Below are 24,586 nucleotides of genomic sequence, written 5' to 3'. Positions count from 1 at the left end.
AGGGGATAAGATCCAGCGTGCAAAACTGCAGCCAGATCCACTCCTCCCTGCCCCAGTCCTTCCCCTGGAATGCATGGTTCTGCTCCCTCCCTGACCACAGTCTGCCCCCTCTGCTGGCTTACTTGCTCTGGAACAGGTTGCCAGCTATGTCAGCTCCTCCAAAATGGCTGCTGGTGGCACATTGCATGCTCTTCCACATGGCTCTTACAACAGCAGAGCTCTGTTCCACTGTCATAAGCTAGGGGATAGGATTGGGCTGTATGTTGTATAAAAACTTTGGATAGTTACTAGCAAAACTATAGTTGCTAGTAGTGGTATTGCCAATATGACTAATGTAGCTACTGATATTACCAATTTTCATTAACGACCTGGCCACTTTGCACGATAAATTACTTACTGATTGGTAAGTATGATGTGGATGGTTTTTCCCTTGTTGGGCTCTTCTGCACTCTTTGCCATCACCAGGAACTTCAGTTCCGAGCTACAGTCCTGGGTCAAGATATGGTAGCCGTTTGCAGGCATTGTATAGTTAAAACGAACATCATTGAAAGTTGTGACAGTATCTTTGGATACTAAACAACGAGCTGAAAAGTAAATAACACTAGTGAACGTTTTCCGTGTTTGAAGATCACTATTCTAATCACAGAAATTCTTTCAATATTTTTTTCCCAGCCAATTTTCAGAACTGTATATATACAGTCAGGTCACATCATACACACATTTCACTTGCCTGAATTCAAATATTCATGCTCAGCAAAAGACAAAAGAGAAACAACAAAAGAGAACAATTTACATTGTGCTGGCAATTCCAACCATCATACCACTCAATGAGTGCATACCCTGAGTGACACTGGAGAATGAATCTGCTGTTCCCTCATTTGTTCTCAGATCTGCATGGCATTTTAAAGACTTAGGGCCCAATCGTATCCAATTTTCCAGGGCCAGTGCAGCCATGCCAGTGAGATGTGTGCTGCATCTTGCAGTTGGGGGGGGCAGTCACATTTGTTCCTTTACTTTGGGGCTGCATTGTGGCTGCATCGGTGCTGGAAAGTTGGACAGGATTGGGCCCACAGTATGTATATTTTGGTTTTAAGGGATTTTCAATGTAATTTTGAGTGAATGTGATTTTCGCCATACGCACCGACTGCAGGACCAAATCCCTGTGTAAGGTGCAACCTGACTATATAGTATAAAGATTAAAGTTCACTTACACCAGTCACTGAGAGTAAGTCAGTGTTTGTGCAACCATGCATAGGCCACTGTAGAAATGTGTTTATCAGTTGTATTAACCACCCAGCCCCATTTCCAGACTTAGGACCCAATCCTACCCAGGTTTCCAGTGCTGATGCAGCCGTGCCAATGGGGTGTTCACTGCATCCTGCAGTGGGGTGGTAGTCGTGGAGTCCTCCTCAAGGTTTGGGAACAAATGCTCCCTTATCTCAAGGCTGCATTGCTGCTGCATTGGTATTGGAAAGTTGGATAGAACTGGGCCCTTAGTGACCTCGTATTTGTGTGTAGCACATTGCCATGCGTTTCAAGCAGTTTTCAACATACCAGCTAAAATCCATGTAGATTGCTGGAATCGGGAAAGTAGCTACCTGGATGAAGTGACTAACCTTTCAGATTCTCAAGAACGGAGGGTGGCACATGAGAGATGAAACTCCAGGCATGGGGCGGCATTGCAGATGCTTCTGAATGTTGGCCTACAGGGAGTGTAAAAGGGAGCATCACGTCTGTGTCATAAACTGTGATCTAGAAAAAAAAAATCAAAATATGTGTAAAATAGCCTGACTGCAAAGTGAAAAAACACAGATAGTAAACCTGGTCAGGAAGAACTATGTAGATTTTAATCAAGTAACTGCAGTCAAATTCAGTACAGGGGGGAATAGTTCACCCATTACATTTCTGCTTATCACGCAGTTCTTAAAAGTATGGCATGCCTTTTGTCAAAGTGAGCTAAGTCAAAGTTTTGTTAGAATTGATTTTACAGTGAAATATCACAGTTCAGATTGCACGAATTTGTCTCTGAAAGCTCAAGAAACAAAATTGCTTTTTCATTGTGAAATGGGTCCATTCCCCCCCCCATCGGAAAAGAACTGCCAAGAGAAAGAAGGAATGTCACTAGACTCCATATACTGCTGCAGTTTGCTTCCCTTAAAGTAGCAACAGATGTCACTTTTAAGATAGAAAAATGGCAGTGATATGTGGGGCCACAACCGATCCTCTCCATCTCAAATGAGAATGAACATACTCCACATATCATGGTGCGGTAGTCCCTTTATGGGCAATCTGCACTGTAGCATGATCCATCATACCATATGAAAGGCAAACAGGTTTGCCCTATTCAGGTTTCACTTCTAAAGAGTAGTTAATGGTGGGGGGGGGAGGTGCTCAGAAGAACTGGTTCATGACGCCCCCCCACACTCTTCAATTCTAAAGTCCTTGACCAAGTCTTGAACAAGTCCTTGACCAAGTCTTGAACAAGTCCTTGACCAATTCTTTAGTCCCTGATCATGTTCTTTGACGGCAGAATAAACTCTGAAAAATGAGGACATGGGCTTCATTCGCACTATGAATTCTTATCAGAGTTCCTGTCTTCCTGTGGTCCTGTGTCCACCCTCTATAGCAGCAATTTTCAGCCACTGTGCTGCGGCACATTACTGTGCCATAAATGATCTGCAGGTGTGCTGCAGCAGTTTGGGGGAGAGTCATTTATTAGTAGGGTGATGGGGGCATGTGAGCCCTTGCCCCGGCAATGCAGTGTATCTTGTCAATTGTTTAAAAAAAAAATGTTGGTATGGCCTTGACAATTTTAGCGCCTTGGCAGTGTGCTATGAAAAAGGTGGAAAATCGCTGCTCAATTGCGTTCCTTCCAGATTTGTGAAAGAATTATCTAGAGCAGGGGACTCCAAACTTTTTGACCAGAGGGCCACATCAAATATCTGGCATGGTGTTGAGGGCCGGAAAAAAATTTAAATATAAAATTTAAATAAATAAATTAGGGATGGAACTTAGATGAGTGAATAAATGAATGAATGGGCTCGTTCATTCAACTTCTCTGGCCCTCAGAACACCCTTCAGACACAATCAGAGCACGGTTCTGGTCATGTTCAGTTGAGTGGGCCAGAGGCTTTCAGGGGACAAGAGGTTGACCACGTGCCAGATAGAGGTTTGCTGCAGACTGCATCTGGCCCTCGGGCCAGGCTTTGGAGACCCCTGATTTAGAGATATAGATTGATCTCATAACTAATCCTTCTATGGGAAGGCAGTACAATATTTTACTTGCTGATCTGTATTTTATCAGAGTGGGAGGAATGACATAGTTTTTCTTGAATTATTGTCAGTAACATTTCCTTGGGACACAAATTTACTTGTTAATTTGTTTACTCGTGTAAGTTTACTTGGACAAAATATGGTGGTTGTGCATAGGGCCCAACAGAGTCCTGGGGGCCAAGTCCTATTCAACTTTCCAGCACTGATGTAGCCATGCCAGCAGGGTGCACACTGCATTCTGTGGGGGGTGGGGGGGGGAAAGCAACACGGAGGCTTCCTCAAGGTAAGGGAATTTTGTTTGTTTACTCCAAGGCTGAATTGCAGCTGCATCAGCACCAGAAAATTGGATAGGATTGTGCCCTTGGTCAGCTAACATTTGTTGCACTTAATTCCAATGTGTCCACAAGTTCATTATGACTAACTTAAGTCTCGTTTATTTCAATGAGACTTGTATGACTAACTTTAGTTGAATTGGAACCCCAGCTAACTGGGCAAAGAGACTCCTTTTAAAGTGGTAACTCTTTTACCTTTAGCAGAAATAGAGCATCTGTCTTTATTCATCCCAACAGAGCATCCCTCCCAGTAGCTATAGTGGGTGTCTGGATTGTGAGCCCCTCTGAGACAAGGAACTGTCTTCTTGCTCATTTTGCTACAGAAACTGCTTTGAGAAATTTTGTTGTTGTTGAAAAGCAGTATACAAATACTACTGCTAGCAATAATAGTTATAGAAGAACCATTCAAAAACCTCAAAAAGTCTTAAACTGAGATATTTACATTAGGTAGCCTGAGAACTAGATCACAGCTTTGTGGAGATGTGAGAGCCACAACTACAGAGGCCTCTTGAGGAGGATTCTTCTGTTCCTTTTGGACAAATCCAAGCATATAGGCAGTATCGGGAATAAACATGACAAGCCTGGAGGAAAGGGAAACAATGTTATAATTAATCCTGGTGATGGGTTGGCAACCTTCAGTCTTGAAAGACTATGGTATAAGCCTACAGCACCAGGTATTCCCAGGTGGTCTCCCACCCAAGTACTAACCAGGCCTGACCCTGCTTAGCTTCCGAGATCAGGCATCTGTAGGGTAACAGTTACTGCTGTTAACACCTAGGGTTTGGGGATAAGAATAGGCCCTCAGTTTGGCTGTACTTGTCGTAAGAGGTGACTAAACAGCCATCGGGTAGATGGGACTCTTTAGCCTGGGAAGGCAGCTCATCTGAGAGAAGGAAAACTCTGATCCCAAACCTCCACTGTCTTGTGGCTACATCCAGTTATGGAAAAGGCTTCAGGAGTCAACCTTGAGGCAAAATCCGGAGCCGGAGTCCCTGAGGCAGTTCATGGCTGAACACAGTCACGTTCTGGCAACTCCTGTGACGCTGCTGGAATCAACCGTACTGGCTTCTGCCTTTCCATTGGACCATTTCAGCGATGTGGAGAGGGGGGATTTGCTGCATGGGTAACAGTCTATCCTCCATATCTACCTTACCCAGGCTTCGCGCACTGGAGAGGACACTGTTCTGGAACCACTATTCAGAGTGCGATATCATAGTCTTCCGAGACTGAAGGATGCCAACTACTGGTGATGGGTTAAATTCTGTGCTCTTCAGACAAGGAATGCTAAAAAGCCTTCAAGTGAAAGGCAAAATATGAAGTGCTTTGATCCAACTGATCTGGCCTGGGTAAGAAGACCACAGATATGTCTCTTCTTGCTAACAAACTCTTTGCAGACATAGCTGTGTCCTTCATTTCTGTGCAAAGGTTTAACGTATAGTACTTTTAAAGTTCAAAATCAGTTGTTTCTCACCGTCTTGCAGCTGCTTGTACTGCTGAAGGAATTTTGGCCCATTCAAGCTTGATTTGCATAGCTGGATGATCACCATATTGCCCATATGCAACTTGCGTTGCAATCTTGTAATCCTGGCAATTCTGACCCCATTTTAGAGCACCCTGTGAAGAAAAAAATAGACCTCGATGAGTTAAATTCAAAGGAGGTACACTGCAGTTACTACTGTCTCCTACTACCTTTGCCATCATCAGGAATTTCAGTTCTGAACTCTAGTCCTGAGCTAACACCTTTCCTGGGTAGCAGTTCTTTTTTCTACAGAAAGCTAAATAAATACCACTGCAGTCTATGAAAGTTAAGTCACACTTTGTATCAATTGCACCGCCATTGCAGCTTTCTCTCACTCAAGTCCTGTTGAATCTGCTCATGCAGAATGCCTGCACGCTTCCCCACAGTAAAAGTCATCACCAAATTGGCATCCCATGAGAAGGGGTAAAGAGGCAGTCTGCAGTTGAAATAAGCTTTCCCCCCACCCCCACCCCATGGACTTTGGTGTATGTGCACTACAAGCAAAATCTTGCTAACATACTTTATTCTATAGCTCCATCCTCTGGTACTCCAGAAAGTTTTGCATGAGGAAAACACATGAGCAGGGTAGCAATGTGGTTCCTTCCAAAATGAACCATGTCCAGCCAGGTGGGAGGAAGCCAGGTTTGCCTCTACCCTTGTGTGCCTCTACGCTTCACGCAAATATTCCTAGAGTGGCATTAGGTTGTATCAGAGGGAAGCAGCTGTTGTACTGTATGTGACCCAGTGCCAAACTCAGAAATGACTGGGTTCATTACTTTGCTAGACCAAATTGAATGAATTACATGTGGTTGAAATGGCAACCAAGCTACGACTTGGATTACTGCTGCAATTCAGTATTCAATAAATATGCAGAAACTAGCACTTACAAGGAGAAAAGAGTCTGCCAAACTGGTAGAAAAGTTTACATTAAAATCACCAATTAATCTGAATAGAAGGAATATCACTCTGATCACTGACTGTAAGCACAGTCCATATCTTTAAAACAAGCAATGAGTCAGTGCACACTTGATTTAAAAGTTATTTATTGCAATTGGATTTGTTTAGTAATTTGTGTAAAAGGAGTACTCTTGTGCTGTATCTGTGTACAGCAATGCACAGATAGTGTACTCTTTAGCATCTACTTCTAAATCATCCCATCCAAACAGCATGGTTGAAAAGAACATAGAGGTGTTTGTTTTAAAATAAATTAACTTATTGGTGTACCATGTATCTAAAAGATACTGTGCCTTCAATAACATGGTTGCCTCTTACCTTTGCCCTCTGAGAATCAAGAATGGAAACATCAGCGCAGAGTTTCATTCTGCGGGATCCTATGAAATCTGACACGACCACTTGTATTGAAGGCTTGGAAGAGTGTAAATCAGCACGCAGAGCAAGACGGAACCTTGTGAGTTTCTCATCATCACGGATGGTACTGAGAACAGCAACCAGCCCTGTTGGTTTACTCTTTCTCATGAATCCACACTAAAGTTATGGGGAGAAAAAACCCTTCACAATAAAAAAATGAATGGTATATTTCTGTGGATTTTCATGGAAACACTTGCAGAAAGCATATTCATTAACAAAATATATTTGATTAACTTGTGTGGATGACTATGCTTTCTGCAAGTGTTTCTGTGGAAGTCTACATACAAGATCAAACATTTAGGCTCAGTATAGCAAACCTTATAAAGTGTCATAACTTATCCAAACACTGGCTGAAATTAAAGTGTATAAGGCAAGATAGTTCAAGTAGCAGGCTGGACATTAGTAATAGTTAATAAACTACAAATATTTTAAAATGACGAGTCATAGGCTTAAAGTCAAGACTGAGCCATATAAAGACCACAAATCAAGTCTTCCAATCTCTCTCTAATCCTATCTTAGCTACACAGTAGCACAGTGGTTCTCACACATTTAGCACTGGGACCAGAATGAGAATCTGTCGGGACACACCGGAAGTGATGTCATGACTGGAAGTGACATCATCGAGCAGGAAAAGTTTTAATTATCTAGGCTGCAATCCTACCCACACTTACCCAGGAGTAAGTCCCATTTACTACCATTGTTGAAAGAATACACACAGTAGTCTGTGAAAAGTTCAGGTCTGTAACATTTCCCCAGATGTAGTCACACACCATGGTAGCATCAAGTCTAACAGATTGAAAATGAAATATTGAAATGAATGGGGACCCACCTGAAATTGGCTCACGACCCACAGTTTGAGAAACACTGCAGTAGCATATCTCAAGATACGCCACCATAAGGCCCAGAATGATGGAGTGAATTAACTCTGATATTCTGCCAGCCAGGTACAACAGTGCAAATGGTGGGAGACCACACAAGGGAAACACCGGCCTGCAGAACCTCCCCTGTCATTCACTGGGGAAAGTAGTTCAGCAGCAGGAGTGGTTCGGGGGAGGATTGTGGGCAGCTCAGGGCAGGAATTGGGCCAAGCCATGGGTGGGAAAAATAGGATCTTGGTGGGAGTTGCATATGCTAAGATCCTACCCCCTATCCTGACCCAGACCCACATCCAGGAGTCTCCTTGGATATACACCAGCTAAAAAGCTGGCTCAGGAATGAGGAGATCCATCAGAATCCAGGCAGCATATAGGGTAATATTTTTACTTACCTCTCCTGGGCTGTCTGGTTGCCCCTCCCCCCGCCATAGCATGCAGTGCACACTCCATCAAGGACATTGTGTGTTATGGGCTGGTGATGGATATGACTGGACCATCATTTACACAGAAGGAAGTTCTGTTGAAGTCAAGGAGACCTACTTCCTTGTAATTGGTTTCAAAAGATGGTGTAAGTCTAGTTTACAGATTCTAGGGTTCTAGGATCCTAAGCATATTTATGGTCCTGGTAAGCCTCCCAGCTGCTGCTCATGACCCTCCTCCTCCCTCTCGCTGCATCTCTCTCAGTTCTCTCACCACCTCTCCCACCCCTCCTGCCCCCTTTACAGGCAGGTAGGGACAGCAAGGGAGTGTTCAAAGAGAGCACACGCACACACTCCCTGGCAGCAAACCCATTTTTTCCACTTTTTAAAGGAGAGGGGCGACTCAACTCGAGTCACTAAAGGGTGGCTCTGTTATGAGTCTTTTTCAAGTTGAGTTATGGGGGGCAGTGATTCGGTGACTCAAGTCAAGCCACACTGGGTTTTCCCATCCCTGGCATGGCAGCAGCAGTCTCCGCCCCTTCCCCTACATGCATTCACTAGACCAGAACTTAAAAATTTGGGGGGGCAGTACCATCTTCTCAAAATACCACCTCTTGCAGGTACCTTGATTGCCACCAGCAATGGCAGCTGTGTGCAGGAGAGGGCAGCATGCCCCACAGTTGGGGCTTCATTCTGTACCCTTATTCTCCAAACTGTGCCTCTTTTGAAGGATCAGGCAGTGGCACAATCAATTCTTGCCCACTGGTGCAACTCTGCCACAGATGTCTTCACTTCCAGCTGCGTGGAACCAAACAGGGCAGTGCCCCACAGTCACAGCTGCAGTGGGTCCCAAGTACCACTTGCCATACTGTTGAAGTACCACCAATGAAAAGCACTGCATAGAAACATCTGTAGGGAATCCCTACCCTGTACATTCGGAGGACTCTGCATGCAAAAGGGGACCATGTCTTTGCAGAGTTCCCAGTCTCATGAAGAAAGTCCTTCAAGGATACACTGTATGCAGGTGGTGGTGGAAGGAGTCTTAGGGCAGCCTCAGGGGCGGGTGGGGTGGCGCAAGTCAGAGGAGACCCATAGGGGCCAGGGTGCTTTACCCTGAGGTAAGGGGAAAAGTTTCCCCTTACCTCCTGCTGAGCCACTTTTGGGCTCCTGTCCTGTACTGGATACAGCACAAGCATCTTGGCTTGCCTGTTCCAGCGCAGGATAGGATTGCACCCTAATGAACACAAGTAGTAGGCTGGGCCTGTGCATGAATGTCTGAAAAAGGCTTGATGACTGACTGCTAAAGATGTTAATAGAAAAGTATTACGTGTTTAAGTACTCCCACATTAAATTTGTGATAATAATTCATGAATATGTATGTGTCACCACACAGTTGTGGAGCTGGGTGCTTTCCTTATAATAAGAAAAGGATGTTTTGAAGGTGTCTTTCCACCTTTTCATTCATTTCTCCTCTTCTCACGCACTCTTTATTGTCTTCACTGCAGACCATACATACTTGTTCAAGTTGTCCAAACTTCTCTTTCGTCTTCCTCTTGTTAGTCACTTGATCCTCATCTGACTCTTCTTCAGAGCGTCCCAGCCAGGTTGCTTTTGAATCTACACCTCCTTGAATTTCCAACTGTATTTTCATTCCAGCAGCTTCTATATGGGTTGAAAACCCCATGCATGTATTAAGTCTTTAATTCCTAAATGATGGGTAGCAAACTGGTGTTGGAGAAGACTTTTGAGAGTCCCCTGGACTGCAAGGAGATCAAATCATTCAATCCTACAAGAAATCAACCCTGACTGTTCATTGGAAGGACAGATGCTGAAGCTGAAGCTTAAATACTTCAGTCATCTCATGAGAAGGGAGGCCTCTTTAGAAAAGGAGAAGGGGATGGAAGAGGATGAAATGGTTAGATAGTGTCACTGAGGCAATGAACATGAATTTGGACAAACTCCAGAAGTTAGTGGTAGACAGGAAGGCCTGGAGTGCTGTGTGGTCCATGGGGTCACGAAGAGTCAGACATGACTTAATGACTGAACAACAACGGGTAGCAATCACCCTCTGGGCTGTGGTGACCATTCTGGGTCTAAGTTATCCCAGTTATAATGGTTTATCGGGTTCTTACGTTCTAAGTTATAATGTAATGCATGCAGGTTTAGAGATACATTTTATGCATTTTGCACATGCCACGTTGATAGGGGAGATAAATCTGTTATAACTTATAACAGATTTATCTCCCCTATCAATGTGGCATGTGCAAAATGCACAAAATGTGTCTCTAAACCTGCACACATTTCCTTGGAAATGCATCCAATTGTATATGATGCTTCCTGTCAAAGTTAGTTAAAACTAGCATCACTTTTCACCACAACAGGACAGCTAAAAGGAATACATAACTCTCTAATAAAAATAAAACTCAGTAATGAATATTTACATAGAGCTTACTAGAGACTGTGCAAAGTGCTTCACTTGCATTATTTTGCTGTTGTCCTTATAGAAACCCTGTCAGGTAAGTATAATACCCACACTACAGTTGAGGCTGAGAGCTGCCTAAAGCTGCCTGGTGTGCTCATGACAGTTCATCATCTTAGCCACAATTATTCTTTTATTCAGCACTTGATACTACTCTTCATCAGTAGGCTTGAGGCCAGACCGCCCTGGACAGCAGAACAGAATGGGTGCAAGGGCAGGGAAATAGAGAAGGACAAGGGGAGTCTTGTAGGACATGGTTGTGAAGGGCCCAAACAAAGACAGCATTTTGGAGGGAGGGAGGGGCTTGAAAAAGGACTGGGAACTGAAAAATTAATGTGTATGTTTACAAACAGCCTTGTAATAAATACCATACCTGGTTTCACAGCTAGTCTGATGTCACGTTCTTCCACAAATGTATGTAGATATGTTTTTCTGAAAATAGCAGCACTGCATGATTTCATGGTAAGTTGAGTCTGATACCCCAACAGTTTGATATAAATGGCATCAAAACATATTCTTCCTCCTTCCTGGTAGCGACGGCATTGAAAAGATTAACAGTAGACAAAATTTCAAAAAATAAGAAAAAATTTCCCTGAGCAAAGACATTCTGAGCAATTCAAACAAAGCACTTTTTCCAGCACCCAGGTGTAAATATATAATCTGATTTACCTGTCTACATATACAGGTGTGTGCACACACAACTGCACTGCATTTTTTATTCTCTTGGGTTTCTCCTTGCTATGTGCTACATGCCTATGTGCTACATGTTATTTAAGCCTAAGTTACAGTGGCAGACCTGCCATTCAGTGAAAGGGGCAAATGCCCGGGGTGTGGAGCCTCACACACCTCTAGGACTGCATGGAAGCCTCAGTGAGGCTCCCGACATAGTCAGAAACATGGTTTGCCAGAAGCACAGTTGAAGAGCCTGGGGAAGCTTCCGCAGGCTTCCCTGGTGTGTCCTGGAGTCGTACGAGGATATTTCACAGGTTGATGAAAGTGTCGACCCAATGTGCGGCGGCAGTGAAGAAGGCCAATTCTATGCTTGGGATCATTAGGAAGGATATTGAGAACAAAACGGCTAATATTATAATGCCGTTGTACAAATCGATGGTAAGGCCACACCTGGAGTATTGTGTCCAGTTCTGGTCGCCGCATCTCAAAAAAGACATAGTGGAAATGGAAAAGGTGCAAAAGAGAGCGACTAAGATGATTACTGGGCTGGGGCACCTTCCTTATGAGGAAAGGCTACGGCGTTTGGGCCTCTTCAGCCTAGAAAAGAGACGCCTGAGGGGGGACATGATTGAGACATACAAAATTATGCAGGGGATGGACAGAGTGGATAGGGAGATGCTCTTTACACTCTCACATAATACCAGAACCAGGGGACATCCACTAAAATTGAGTGTTGGGCGGGTTAGGACAGACAAAAGAAAATATTTCTTTACTCAGCGTGTGGTTGGTCTGTGGAACTCCTTGCCACAGGATGTGGTGACGGCATCTGGCCTGGACGCCTTTAAAAGGGGATTGGACAAGTTTCTGGAGGAAAAATCCATTATGGGGTACAAGCCATGATGTGTATGTGCAACCTCCTGATTTTAGAAATGGGCTATGTCAGAATGCCAGATGCCAGGGAGGGCACCAGGATGTAGGTCTCTTGCTATCTGGTGTGCTCCCTGGGGCATTTGGTGGGCCACTATGAGATACAGGAAGCTGGACTAGATGGGCCTATGGCCTGATCCAGTGGGGCTGTTCTTATGTTCTTATGATGGGAATGGATTTGCACATGGGGGGGAGCAGCATCCTGCGGGAGGTGTCATCATGGACCTTTGCCCAGGGGTACAGGGCTGGGGAGGTTCACCACTGCTAAGTTATGCATAGCCAACTATATGGAAGGGAGTATTATGACAGTCATGGGGTAGAGACGGGGGCAGGAGATCCTATCTCCTCTCTCAGCAGCCTCCCCGACCCCTTTCTCTCCTTGGACTTGCACCAGCGAAATTACTAGCACAGGTCTGAGGAGAACCCACTGTGGAGCAGGAGGCTTGTGCAGGGGTAAGGGAATTCACACACACACAAGTTGGATACAGCATACCCATTTTTGGCATCGCGGCACCAGTGGGGGGAGGGAGATAGAATTGGGCTTTTATTCTATTTCACTGTGTCACACAACTTTTTCCTTATATTATTAGGCATTTACATGCATTTTGGGATGAGCTTGGAATGGCTTTCGAATGGACTAGAATTTTTCCCATTGAAATTAATTTAATAATTGTACTTATTATCCAGATTTTCACCATAAGGTCTGTTTTCAGGAACAGATTAGGTACATATAAAGAAGGAAAGGCATATATATTTACAAAGCAGAATGAATTACCTTTATGCCACCATCTCTGAAATTTCTTTCTGATTGTAATGGCTTCCATTGTTGGTTGAAAACATCAGGTCCAGGTCCAACCAGTTTTGGCAGAACTGGGGACTTCTTAGATGAATCTGGTTCATCCATGTTTCTTGAAATGGCATAAAGTTTAGTCCTAAAAGTACATGTATAATGTGTTCTATATAAAAAGCGTAATCAGGTAGACAGAATTATAATTTGCAGTCTGATTTTTCTCATGTGTGTATTTACTTTGAATGAAACACAGAGATGATACAAAGAGCTGTATGAGAAAAGAATGATGGGTGTGATGTAGTAATCTGTTGGGGGAAAAGAGTTAGCCAACCTTCCAAAAGACTTTCCAAACATCGTGATGCTGTAGGTCTCCTGTTGCTCTTGGATGCTCAGATAGTGAGAACTGAATTTTGATTTGTAGCCATTACAGTGTCCGTTGGGCCTGATCCTGAAGTCCTTATTTAGGCAAAATTCTCAATTACTTTATTGCCTTAGTAAGGACTGCAAGATCAGGGCCATCAAATGATAAAAAGAAATTCCCTGTAAAGGTAAATGGATGTTTTAAAAAAAAACAACAACACTGTGTATATGGTAAAGAAAAGGAAAAACTTGGCATATTTCCTGAGACATTTGCTGTTTTAAGGAATGGACATATATTTATATGCAATGCCCCATCAATTGCTAGAAGTGTGATACAGCTACTGTACCTTACAGCAAGTAACTGGGTCTCCTGCTGGACTGGGATGGTCTCAAACTTAAAACTTTCTTCTTTCATGTTTAATCCAGCATCAAACTTCACTGGCATGCTTGCAATGAATTTAGCATGGAATTCAAGGCCATTCTGGAAATAAGGTGTGTTGATTCCCATCGTCGCCACTACATCCATATAGACACTGCAAGAGAATAAAAACACCAGTGTGAACAATGAAGTAAATTGTGCTCAGAATCATACTTCAAAATACTGACTCTCATCTACATTGTTGTCAACCTTTGAAGCACTCAGCTGTAAGATACACATTTTGCCACTCGTTGTGACACTCGTCACACTCGTTGTGACAAGGGGGAAGAGTAGCATTCTCTAAGCCAGTGTTTCTTAAACTGTGGGTCAGGACCCACTAGGTGGGTCATGAGACAATTTCAGGTGGGTCCCCATTCATTTCAATATTTTATTTTTTATGTCTTAGACTTGATGCTACCATGATATGTGACTGCATTTGGGGAAATGTTATAGACCTGTACTTTTAACAAACTACTATGTATATTCTTTAAACAATGATAGTAAAGGAAACTTACTCCTGGGTAAGTGTGGGTAGGATTGCAGTCTAAGATAGTTAAAAATGTTCCTGCTTGATGATGTCACTTCCGGTCATGACATCACTTCCGGTGGGTCCTGACAGATTCTCATTCTGTCCCGGTGGGTCCCGGTGCTAAATGTGTGAGAACCACTGCTCTAAGCCATTTGGAGCAGCAGAGAAAATTTGAAGTTGTACAGTATCCACATATATAATATTATAGTGTGTTTGTAAAGTATAGTATAGTTTACTTTATATATATATATAAAGTATATATATATATATAAAGTATATAAAGTATATATATATATATATATATATATATATATATATATATATATACTGTATAGTTGTAAAGTCTATATTGGCAGGAAAGTGCATTCAGTTTGAAAATGGCTGTTTTCTGGCTGTAAGAATTTCTCATAGTTCACTCCCTGGAGAGATCTCATGGAAGCCCACTGTGTAGGAAGGACAAGGGGTGCCAGGAATTGTTTTTTAATCAGGTGACTTTGAACTGTGAAGCAGTTCTTTTAACAATTAATAGAAGATTATTGCTGCTTTTCTTTTTGAACCTCTTTGCTTATTTTTCTATTGTTTCCTTAATTTTGCCTGTAACCTCAAATTTTTACTCTCTCATTTTTTATAATCTATTTGAAGATTGGTTTCATACCTAATCCTATTCATCCCCACTGTGCTCAGGATAAGCACAATTAGCTGGCAGTTAGTCCATTGAGTACAGTACAACCTACTTCTGACTAGACAAGCATAAGACTGTGAGGGCATTAAGGAACTGCCATTGTTCATTGGCAATTCTTTTATGAGTGTTCTTTTAGTTTCCTGCTTCTCTCTCAAATGTGTGATGGTGGTGTGAAGGTGGGGGTTGCTGCCACCTTGTGGATGTGGAGTAACCACCTCCGTGACAGGTAGCAGCTGACTTGGGTGCCAAGAGATCATTCTGGACTAGTATACCTGAGGGCCACTAAACGTTTCTTGAAATCCAAGATCTGCACACTTGTTTCCTCTCAGTTGTTAATTTGAGGGTCCATCTTGTCAGTTTTCAGTTCTGCCATGATTTTGCATAAGTCTCTTCAGCATCATATCCCTGACACACACCCCTGCCCCAAATTTTAATTCCTGGGGACATACTGGACCAGGGAAGTGAAGGGACAACAATCAACCATCTCTTCCTCTCTGTTTGTCTCTCATTATACCACTTTCGAAAACACAGAAGGACAATGTGGGCATATTTTGGATTGTGTTGATGACTTCTGCCTAACTTTACTATCCCTCACAAAATGAAATGAGCCTAATTTCATACTAGTCATCACACATACCTTGTGTTGATGTCAGTACTAAGTTGTACTAAGTTGGTTTCAAGCAACTGTTCAGGTCTAAAACTACCAGTCAGTGGAGGAGATATATGTCCTTTAACTGGAGAAAACAGAAAGTAATTAAATGTCAAAACTGAGAAGAAAAAACTAGATCTTCAGAATAACATTAGAGTCCTATTAAGACACCAGTTGGAATATTTCATAATTACTCATTTATTACAATTTTCTGAGCACTAGTGAAGCTAAGATGACATGGACCTGATCAGAGCCAGGATGGAAGACTTCTTGGAGTCTCACAGAAATGGCTCTGAGCTCTTCAAAATAAGTGCACGATAGAATCATATTTCATGAATAAATAGGCTCCAAAATCTTACCATTGTATGATTTCCATGGCACTTGCCAACATCACTAAATAAATCCCCTACACATTAGTAGTTACGCATTAATATTGATACATATGAAAGATCAGTGAAGCTTAACAAATCTCAGGATATCTCAATATGCTCCTGGATTAACATAGAATGAATTAATATATGGGACTGATCCATGTGTGTTACCAGTTCCCTGAGGTTGGATCTCCCTCTGTACCATTTATGGTTGGATAGAAGAATTTCTTGGGAAGTAACCACATCAGCACTGCACCTTCCTGATGGTCAGCAATACTGACATGGTATTGTGATATGCGATCCCCTGTGATCTGCCCATCCAATAAGATTGATCCATTCAGTCTGTGTGAAATGGGATCCAGTCATGGGAAATCAGCACCAAGGCTGTATCATTATCATATGAATTGGATTTAGCAGACATTGTACATACATGCAGAAAAGTATGAATTTAGTTTGTCTGAGGGAACTGGCCACTTTGGTCCACTTTTGTGATGTCAGAAAGTGCCTGTAGAAATTAACATAAGTGCCAAATCCAATCCAACTTTCCAATGCTGATGCAGCTGTGCTAATGGGGTGTGCAGTTTATTCAGTGGTGGTTGTGGGCAATTACGGAGACATTTGTTCCCTTACTTTGGGGCTGCATTGGTGCTGCAAAGCTGGATAAGATTGAGCCCTAAGGCTCATTCACAGATGCATGTCAGTCACTCAAGGTGGAAAAACGCACAAGAGTGACAGACGGAGGTCTTTGCATGCAAAACAACAGTAAAGCTGCAAGGGGGTGGAATTTCCAGTGGAGAATGGGAGGAAATGCTGAATCATTCTTCTAACTTCATCCTCACAATCCCTTCTCTCTGGCCATTTTCTACCCAGACAGATTTATCACGTTTGGTGCCTGGTTAGGGGAGGGGGAAGCAGCTAGGGAAAGGACTGTACAGGAGAAGAGGTGGCAGGGAGTTCTGCCCCCCTCTCACCTAGAGTTAATTGTCCCTTCCCCAGCTTTACTGCTGTTTGGTTGTAACTTACATTTGAAGACTCAGGTCTGTTGTTACATGTAGTTCTGTACTCAATGAGTACAATGTCAAATGATGACTTGCAAATGTTGTCATCACTGGAACACCACATTCAAAACTTCTATAGCATTGTTACCACCTGGATTGTAATATTTTTCAACAGAAGCAGTTTAGGAGCTGAGTACAGTAATCAGGTGATGAGATGCCAAGTCACAAATGTGCAAGGGTGTATGAGAGTAAAAGGGATTAGGAATCTTTCTCTAACCCCCACTTGTTCTCTCAAGAAGTGTAAGGGCTCTGGAGGACACTCAGGTCTAAGATGAATCTTCTCTGGGAAGCACGTACAAGTTCAGCATAGCAGGCATTGAGAAAAGGAGACATAATCTTCCAGTGCTTACAACTTTGGGGGATACGTGACTGGTTGGTGTTATTGCTGAAATGTATATTTTATGGGAAGCTTTATTTTTATGCAGTTATTTTAAATTCTTCTTCTGTGGTCTTATAATCTGTTTTTGCAGATTAACACATATGCCCAGGAAGGCAGTGAAATACAGGGCAAACAAATGTCTACTTAAATGAATTGTTATAAAACACTGACATTGATATCAATGCTCACCTTTGACTGTGGCATGCAAAATACTTGTGCTGTATAGACCAAATTCCAATGGAAGGCCTACAGATGTTGGCAGAATGTGTCGAAGCTCTCCTGCCCATAGAGGATGAATCAATTTGCCTGAGAAGCCTTTTTGGAACAGAGTGACCATTTGCTTCGGCACCATCTCTATTTCTTCCGCTTTTGTCAAAAACTGCACAGACAAAGATGGAAGCAACGTAGTGAATCAAGGAAGGAGAATGTTTTCAAGCAAGCAGATTTACAAATGCAGGCCTACCTTCATTAACTGTTGAAGGAGTTCTTTGTCAACACTACCAAAGGCAATTTCATGACTATATAATTTTATATAGCCAAGCAGCAGTGGCTTTTCCATAGGCAGTTCTTTCCATCCCTGGAGCTGGGAAGAGAGGGGCATTTTAAAAACAAATAGCAATGTCAGTTCTTACCATTAATTGCTTGAATTATATAGGTCTAGTCAGTTTCTTTTCAAAGATGCCAACTTATTTAGAATATTTAGCAGAGGATCTTAACGAAACATTAAAATATATTTTCAAGAGTGGATTCTGTGAATGCAGAATTTGTAGGTTTTAAATGGCAGAAATTTAGATATGCAGCACTCCCTGAGAGGGGAATTTTTTTTTTTTTTTACACAATTTAGGGCCCATTCTTATCCAGCTATCCAGCACCAATGCAGCTGCAATGCAGCCTCAAGATAAGGGAACAAATGTTCCCTTACCTTGTGGAGACCTCTGGGAATGTCCCCACACTACAGGATGCAGCACATGCTCCATTGGCACAGCTGCATCAGCACTGGAACACTGAATAAGACTGGACCCCTAGTCAATTAATTGCACTGCAGTAGCAGCTATAAACCTACAAAGATTGGAAATGAGACATTAAACAGTGAAAACATGGGACATGAGTTTTCACTTGTAATAGAGGCTGGTACTGAGCAATCAAGTAGAAAGCACAGAATAGAATTGGGCTACGGATGTCACAAGTGCCCTTTTACATACTGTATTTAGCAGGCTTGAATTGGGCGAGGGAACTGAGATTACTGGTGGAAGCCAGGAATGTGTGTTCCTGGCTTGCAAAATGCAATGTAAACTTCTTCTCACCTAATGCTTCAATGGAACACTATGCTGGGGAAAAACAAAGGCATGTCACAATTCTGATTAAAGAGTTTCTTTCAAATCAATGGTAAGCACACATACCAGTTTCCCAAACTCCTTCAGTTTTTTGAACGTTGAGTATTGAGCAAATGGCATGTCTTGTCTTCTGAGGAGATCAGTTAGAGCTTGCAACCGGAAACCAACCTTTACAGAATGAATAAATGTTAGGTGCCACAAAGTAGCATATTATTATTAACAGTATTTATATACCGCTTTTCAATGAAAAGTTCACAAAGCGGTTTATAGAGAAAATCAAATAACTAATGGCTCCCTGTCCCAAAAGGGCTCATAATCTAAAAAGATGCAAAAAGAGCACCAGCAGACAGCCACTAGAAAAGACACTACGAAGGTGAGGAGGGCCAGTTACTCTCCCTCTGCTAAATAAAAGAAGAGGCACTTTAAAAAGTGCCTCTTACCCAGTTATTATTAAGAATACCTATAAACTGCTTATCAACAAAAAAAGTTCACAAAGCAGTTTGCCAAGCAGAATAGATAATTAAAAAGTGGAAAGTGAAGAAATATTACTTCATAAATAGAGGTGGGAGAAAATGGCGATAAAATAAAAACACATAACACCACTTTCTCATTTTGGTGAAGAAAAAAAAACCAGAAATGTAAAAAAACCAAAAAACTGTTGTATTTGGTTTTTATTTATTATTTAATGGGGCAGGGGGTTGATGGGTAATGACTGTGGCTATATCTCCTTACATTATATGACCTATATCAGTGGATCCCAAAGTGGTGGGTTGCAACCCACCATAGTCGAATAAGAACTGGGCCATTCCTCCTTAAGGAAAATGTCCCAGTAATGGGTACCCAGATGGCGCCTCAGCGATTGTGGCACTGTGGGGACCTGGGGCTTTTCACCTTGCCTGGGGGGGTTGCACTGGCCTCAGGGAGGGTCTGGGAGACCCATAGCCCCCTCTGTGGGCCTCCCCGATGCTAGAAATAGCTCTGTTTGGGAATTGGAGCGCACTTCCGCTTTTCGTGTGAAAAACCCTGGCACCCTGAATTCAGGCACCCTGAATCCGCTACTCCTCCCAACTCCTGCTCTGATGCAAGCCGCATCATGTCACTTCATGGCTGAGCCAGCCATACAGGCAATTGTGTTGCTTGTCCAAAGCCTTAAATAGTTACCTCTGCAATATCCATAGCTGAAGTGGCATAGTAGCCTCTCATCTTTGCTATGATTGATGATGGAAATTCTGCATCATTTACTAGGTAAACTCTCCCAATTGCACCAGCCCTGAAGTCCGCTGTAATCAGAATAAAAAATTTAAAAAACGGGTGTAGGATAAATTTGTCTCTTTCCTATATAGTAGATCTACTGATTGTGTTGAACTATGTTTTAATTACTTGCTTTTATTTTGAAATCCCTTCATTCTGTTCATAGGCCCCCCCATGTCTCATCACAATAATAAAATAGCGCAGTCCTATCCCCTGCCTGAGCCAGCATAGCCATCCCTTTGCCGGCTCAGTTTGTGGCCAACTTGCCTTAAAGCATGTTTGGAAGTACTCGACAGCTTGTGCCGGCCTTCTGGCACTGCATCCAGGAGCAGCGCTGGCTACGGCAGGTAAGGGTCCGTCAGCTGGCACGGGGGTGTGGGGAGGGTGGTGGGGAGGCAGAGAGAAGGCATTTCCAGGTGGGGGAGGGCAGAACAAGGGGTGAATTGGGTCCAGGAGAGGGGTGCCATATCCTATCCGCCTTCCTGGACCAGGCAGTCTCACATGGGGATTTGTGGCTTTGCACCAGCTAAATAGGAGTGGTTGGGGTGCTACTCACAGTAAAGGGGAAAATATCCCTTTACCCCAAGGAAACCTTCAGCTGTCTCCTAACCTGCACTGCATACAGCGCAGGCCATGTGACCTGGCTGTACCAGAGTAGGTTAGGATTCAACTGTAAAACTGATAATGTCACTTCATTAGGGTTACTTACCTTGGGTTGCTTTCTTTTTACTTGCAAAGACTCTTCTAAAGGAGCTTTTTCCTTTGCAGATAAATGCCAACCTTTATCTCTTTCCAAGTTTTTTGTTGTGTTTTGTTGTTTTTTTTTTGCTAAAATCTCATAGCAATATTCATGTACAGCATGAAATGAACAGTATGTAAAAAAATTCTTAAAATGAGAGCTGGTGTAGTGAGGAGGCAATGAGATACTGCTGTGAATCAGGATTTCAGATTTTGCCTCTGTCATGAATTATCTAGGTAGACTTAAGCCACTCCTTCTCCATCTCAGCCCCCCAGATGCAAAATGAGTATAACAGTACTTATCTTGCACAGGGTTGTTGTAAGGAGGAAATCAAGATAATGCATACAAAGCATGTGCATACTCAAAGCATGCTATATAAGAACATAAGAACAGCCCCACTGGATCAGGCCAATAGGCCCATCTAGTCCAGCTTCCTGTATCTCACAGCGGCCCACCAAATGCCCCAGGGAATAGCTATAGAAATGCTATTACTGCATATGAGAAGTGGGATGTGTGAAGTTCCCATACAAATGTGTTCTCCCTTCACCAGTCACAACCGACACAATGTACATGAGAACTTCATGTTTGATCTTCCTTTTCCACACGAATTTGTCATTTCATAAACACATGTTACAATTTGATTGTACAGTATTTTGGAGCAGCCTAATAAATACTACTACTACTATTACTACTACTACTACAATTAGTTTACCAGGTAGGTATGAGATTCAGCCACAGGGAATGCCATATGGGTTGGCTCAAACATGGAAACCATGTTTTACAGGACTATAAAAACAGCAATTGTGAAATGGGTCTGTAACTTACAATGGTAGCCATTGATGTGAATCACCCTGCTGTAACGAAAGCTCCTCTGATTGAATCGAGGACCAAGTAGCTTCATGGCAATGCTGCAAGCAGTAGCCCTATAGGAAAAGAGAAGAGTTTCAAAGAGCACCTGTAATCATATTTCATATTTAAAAATATCTTGGTAAGCACAACTAGTGGTGTCACTAGGGTTTCCGTCACCCAGTATGAGAGGCCAGCGCATCACCATGGATCTCCACCCATGCAGTAGATGGGGCAATGACCCGGGTGGTGGTCGTGGTGATGTACCATTGCCCCAACCTGCTGGTTTTTTGGTTATACCTTTCAATAGAACACAGATATTTCAATATCTTTTTCAATTCCATTCTGCTATAAATTACGCATTGAATGGTATATAACATGATGGTATAATTCCTACAAATCATTATTTTAGTGATTTTGGTCACTCGTGGTGTCATCTCCTGTAATAGCTAAGGCCAGTACCTGCCCTCCAAGGTGAGAACTTGGGCACAACCCAAGACACAAAGACTAGGCCCATCTTCCGCCATCCCAATTATACTGTCCCTGCAGAATGAAGGTATCTCTCTCCCAGGCTGATTATCGCCAGCTGTGAACTTCGGCAACAGCCTGGCCATTGGGGCACTGACACATCTTGGCCAATTAGCACCCTGTACCCCCAATATAACCTCCCTATTCTAACCCAACATTCGCCGGACCCTTGACATTCTCCATACTCCCGCACCATTCCACTAAGTCCATAAGTTTCATTTTACTCTGTCTATTTTATTTGTGCACTTTATACCTGTTTACTTTGCACACTGGGAATAAAAAGGATTCCTGCACTTGACTTGAGTTTGGTGTACTACTTTTCCCTAATCCTTAAAAGAACCACACAGGTTGTGGGCTGGCCTGAGGCAGTGCCCCCCCAGGGTGTCACCTTACTAACACATTATTGGTTCCATGCTGTGTCATAATAACATTTCATTGGCTCTTTGAGGTCCGTTTTGAATTAAGGAAATATACCTTGTTGTTACATAAGACAGTTGCATTTTTGTTTTCTTGTTTTTTTGGCCATAACTTTTGATAGAATGGAGATATTTCACTCTGGTTTTTTTATTGCATTCTGCTGTAAATTACACATCAAATGGTACATAATATGATGGTATTATTCCTACAAACCAGGATTTTAGCGATTTTGGTCACTAGTGTGTGTCATCCCCCCCGAGCGCATCACCCGGTGTGTGCATCACACCCCCCACACCTCCCCAGCAATGCCATGGAGCACAACAGCTTTCAGAGGAGGAATTATTTGTACAGGAAAATATTTAGAAATAACCTTTAGGGTTTTTTTCTTTTCTTTTCTTTTTTAAAGATTCTGCCATAGTTTAATTTTTCTCTTAGCAACATGGCAGTTGCTAATCTATGGGGAAGAATGCTTATATGAACTTACCACATGGAGGGGGCTGATTAGGTTGTAAGTCTGCATCCTTAGACTGCAATCCTATACACACTTACCTGGGAGTACGTCCCATTGAACAGAACTGAATTTACTTCTGAGTAGAAATGCAAAACACTCCAGTATAAGACAAAGTGTCCATTACTGGCACAGTGAAAATGCCACATCCCACTTCTCCACCCTCAAAGCTGCTAATTATCTTGGGAGAGAAGATACCACTGCGACCAATTATATTGTCTTTCCCAGGACAAATGGCAGGTTCAGGAGGAAGGTCTTTGTTAGGGCTGCACAGTGAGGCAAAAGGGTTAACCCTGTCCCCCATTACAAGTCTCTGATCTGCATGATGAAGCCCTTCATCCTTCTGCTTTTAGCAAATCATTTCCTTTTCCACTTACAGATTATCGAGCTGTGGGATCCTGCCTCCAGACAACACTTTCATGTGGGAATATGAGAAACTGGCCACCTGTATACTGGTCTCCCTTTGCAGAAAATTGGCCATTGCTATCACAAGAGGAAGGGCTGGCTTGGTCTCAAAGAAAACCACACAGGCCAGCATTCGAAGCGTAGGCTGAAGTGAGCGATCCAGGAAGATTTGGAAGACAGTTTCCTGTACCTAGAGAGAACAAGCATTTCATAACTGACAGATAATTCACATAAAGAACATTGACAACTGCCTTATACTGAGTCAGATAATTGGCCTGTTTAATCCAGCACTGCCTCCTCTGATTGGCAGCAGAGTCTTGGGGAAAAATGACACCGTGGCTTCCTAATGAGGAAGCTGCTTGAAACATTCACTAATAAGGCTATACCATATTCCTGAAACTAGACATGATAAAGTAAAACTGATGCTATTTTTGGAATCAGCACCCCACATTCATAAATTTTGAAAAAAGTTATTCTGGCCTTCAATTTCACAGGCATACACAGATGCATACATACAAAGTCAGTTGTGCAGGATAGCTTCTATCAATGAAGAATCTGGTCCAGTGACCACTACCAAAGGCATGCTTTGCAGCATTGCCTTGGTCTGCATTTGATATGTGCTGGCTCCCATTTGTCTGCTCAATAATAATGTCACTTACTTTTGCAGCGTCTTTCCTAGCTATTTTCCTTAAGGCCAGGATTGCATTCACATGGGTTCTGAATGAAAAAGTGTTAGCATCAGGTGAGAATCCTGGCAGGAACCTCTTGACATATTTGATGCTGGCTGGTTGTCCTGCATTGCCAAGGGCTTTCAAAGCTACCAAGAGATCTTGTTCATGGCTTTTGTTGGCAGCAACAATGACGAGCTCATGGAGAGGCTGAAAACAGAACAATTGTCTAATATTATTTTATCAAATATAGATCTTTCTTAAATAATGGACACCTTTTACACTTGAGTGTTCTGAGAACAAGGACCCTTTAGAAAAATACAGAAGAACTAAGTTCTTTAGAGGTGCTTTGGGGGAGAATCAGAGTGGGGAGTGAGTAGGGCAGGGGGCAGTTTTTGAGCAGGAAGGGTGGCAGCCACACATGCCGGGATCCTATGCACCTTTTCCTGGTCTGACACATTCCCTGATTCCTCTTGAACATATATCAGCTAAAAAGCTGGCATAGGTCTGAGAAGAACTATTGGGGGTCAGGTGACCTACTAGGAGATAAGTAAAAAAGGTTTACCACTGCATCCTGAGGACAGGTAGGGACAATGCTGAGGCACAGAGATAAGTAAAATAGCCTTACACACATACCTTACTCAGCCACACCATGGTGCCCTATGGGTCTACTTAGATTTGTACCAGCTCTTTGGCTGGCACATGTCCAAGCCAAGGGTCATATCAAGACTGGGCAGAAGTGAAGAATATCAGCAGAGCTGTTGCCACAAATATCTTCCTGCCCCTAGAG

At 42.8% G+C, this 24,586-nt stretch overlaps 1 protein-coding gene across 1 annotated transcript in view; it reads right to left on the bottom strand.

The window, feature by feature from the left end:
* The window catches only part of LOC136648466 (vitellogenin-2-like), a 38,583-nt gene that overhangs the window by 4,976 nt on the left and 9,021 nt on the right, over positions 1-24,586 (bottom strand). The window contains exons 11-27 of the mRNA XM_066624579.1: positions 23,788-24,006; positions 23,101-23,318; positions 21,250-21,347; positions 19,596-19,714; positions 18,501-18,602; positions 17,564-17,683; positions 17,290-17,479; positions 15,281-15,377; positions 13,362-13,547; positions 12,640-12,796; positions 10,639-10,792; positions 9,303-9,448; positions 6,397-6,609; positions 5,077-5,219; positions 4,048-4,186; positions 1,617-1,752; positions 398-584 (exon numbers count right to left, since the gene is read on the bottom strand). Of these exons, the coding sequence (XP_066480676.1) occupies positions 398-584; positions 1,617-1,752; positions 4,048-4,186; positions 5,077-5,219; positions 6,397-6,609; positions 9,303-9,448; positions 10,639-10,792; positions 12,640-12,796; positions 13,362-13,547; positions 15,281-15,377; positions 17,290-17,479; positions 17,564-17,683; positions 18,501-18,602; positions 19,596-19,714; positions 21,250-21,347; positions 23,101-23,318; positions 23,788-24,006 (2,624 nt within the window). The remainder of the gene's footprint in view (positions 1-397; positions 585-1,616; positions 1,753-4,047; positions 4,187-5,076; positions 5,220-6,396; positions 6,610-9,302; positions 9,449-10,638; positions 10,793-12,639; positions 12,797-13,361; positions 13,548-15,280; positions 15,378-17,289; positions 17,480-17,563; positions 17,684-18,500; positions 18,603-19,595; positions 19,715-21,249; positions 21,348-23,100; positions 23,319-23,787; positions 24,007-24,586) is intronic.

This window comes from Tiliqua scincoides, chromosome 4 (assembly GCF_035046505.1).
Source record: "Tiliqua scincoides isolate rTilSci1 chromosome 4, rTilSci1.hap2, whole genome shotgun sequence".
Taxonomy (NCBI): domain Eukaryota; kingdom Metazoa; phylum Chordata; class Lepidosauria; order Squamata; family Scincidae; genus Tiliqua; species Tiliqua scincoides.
Note: the sequence above shows the minus strand (reverse complement) of the source record. Positions and strands in the feature narration are given on the sequence as shown.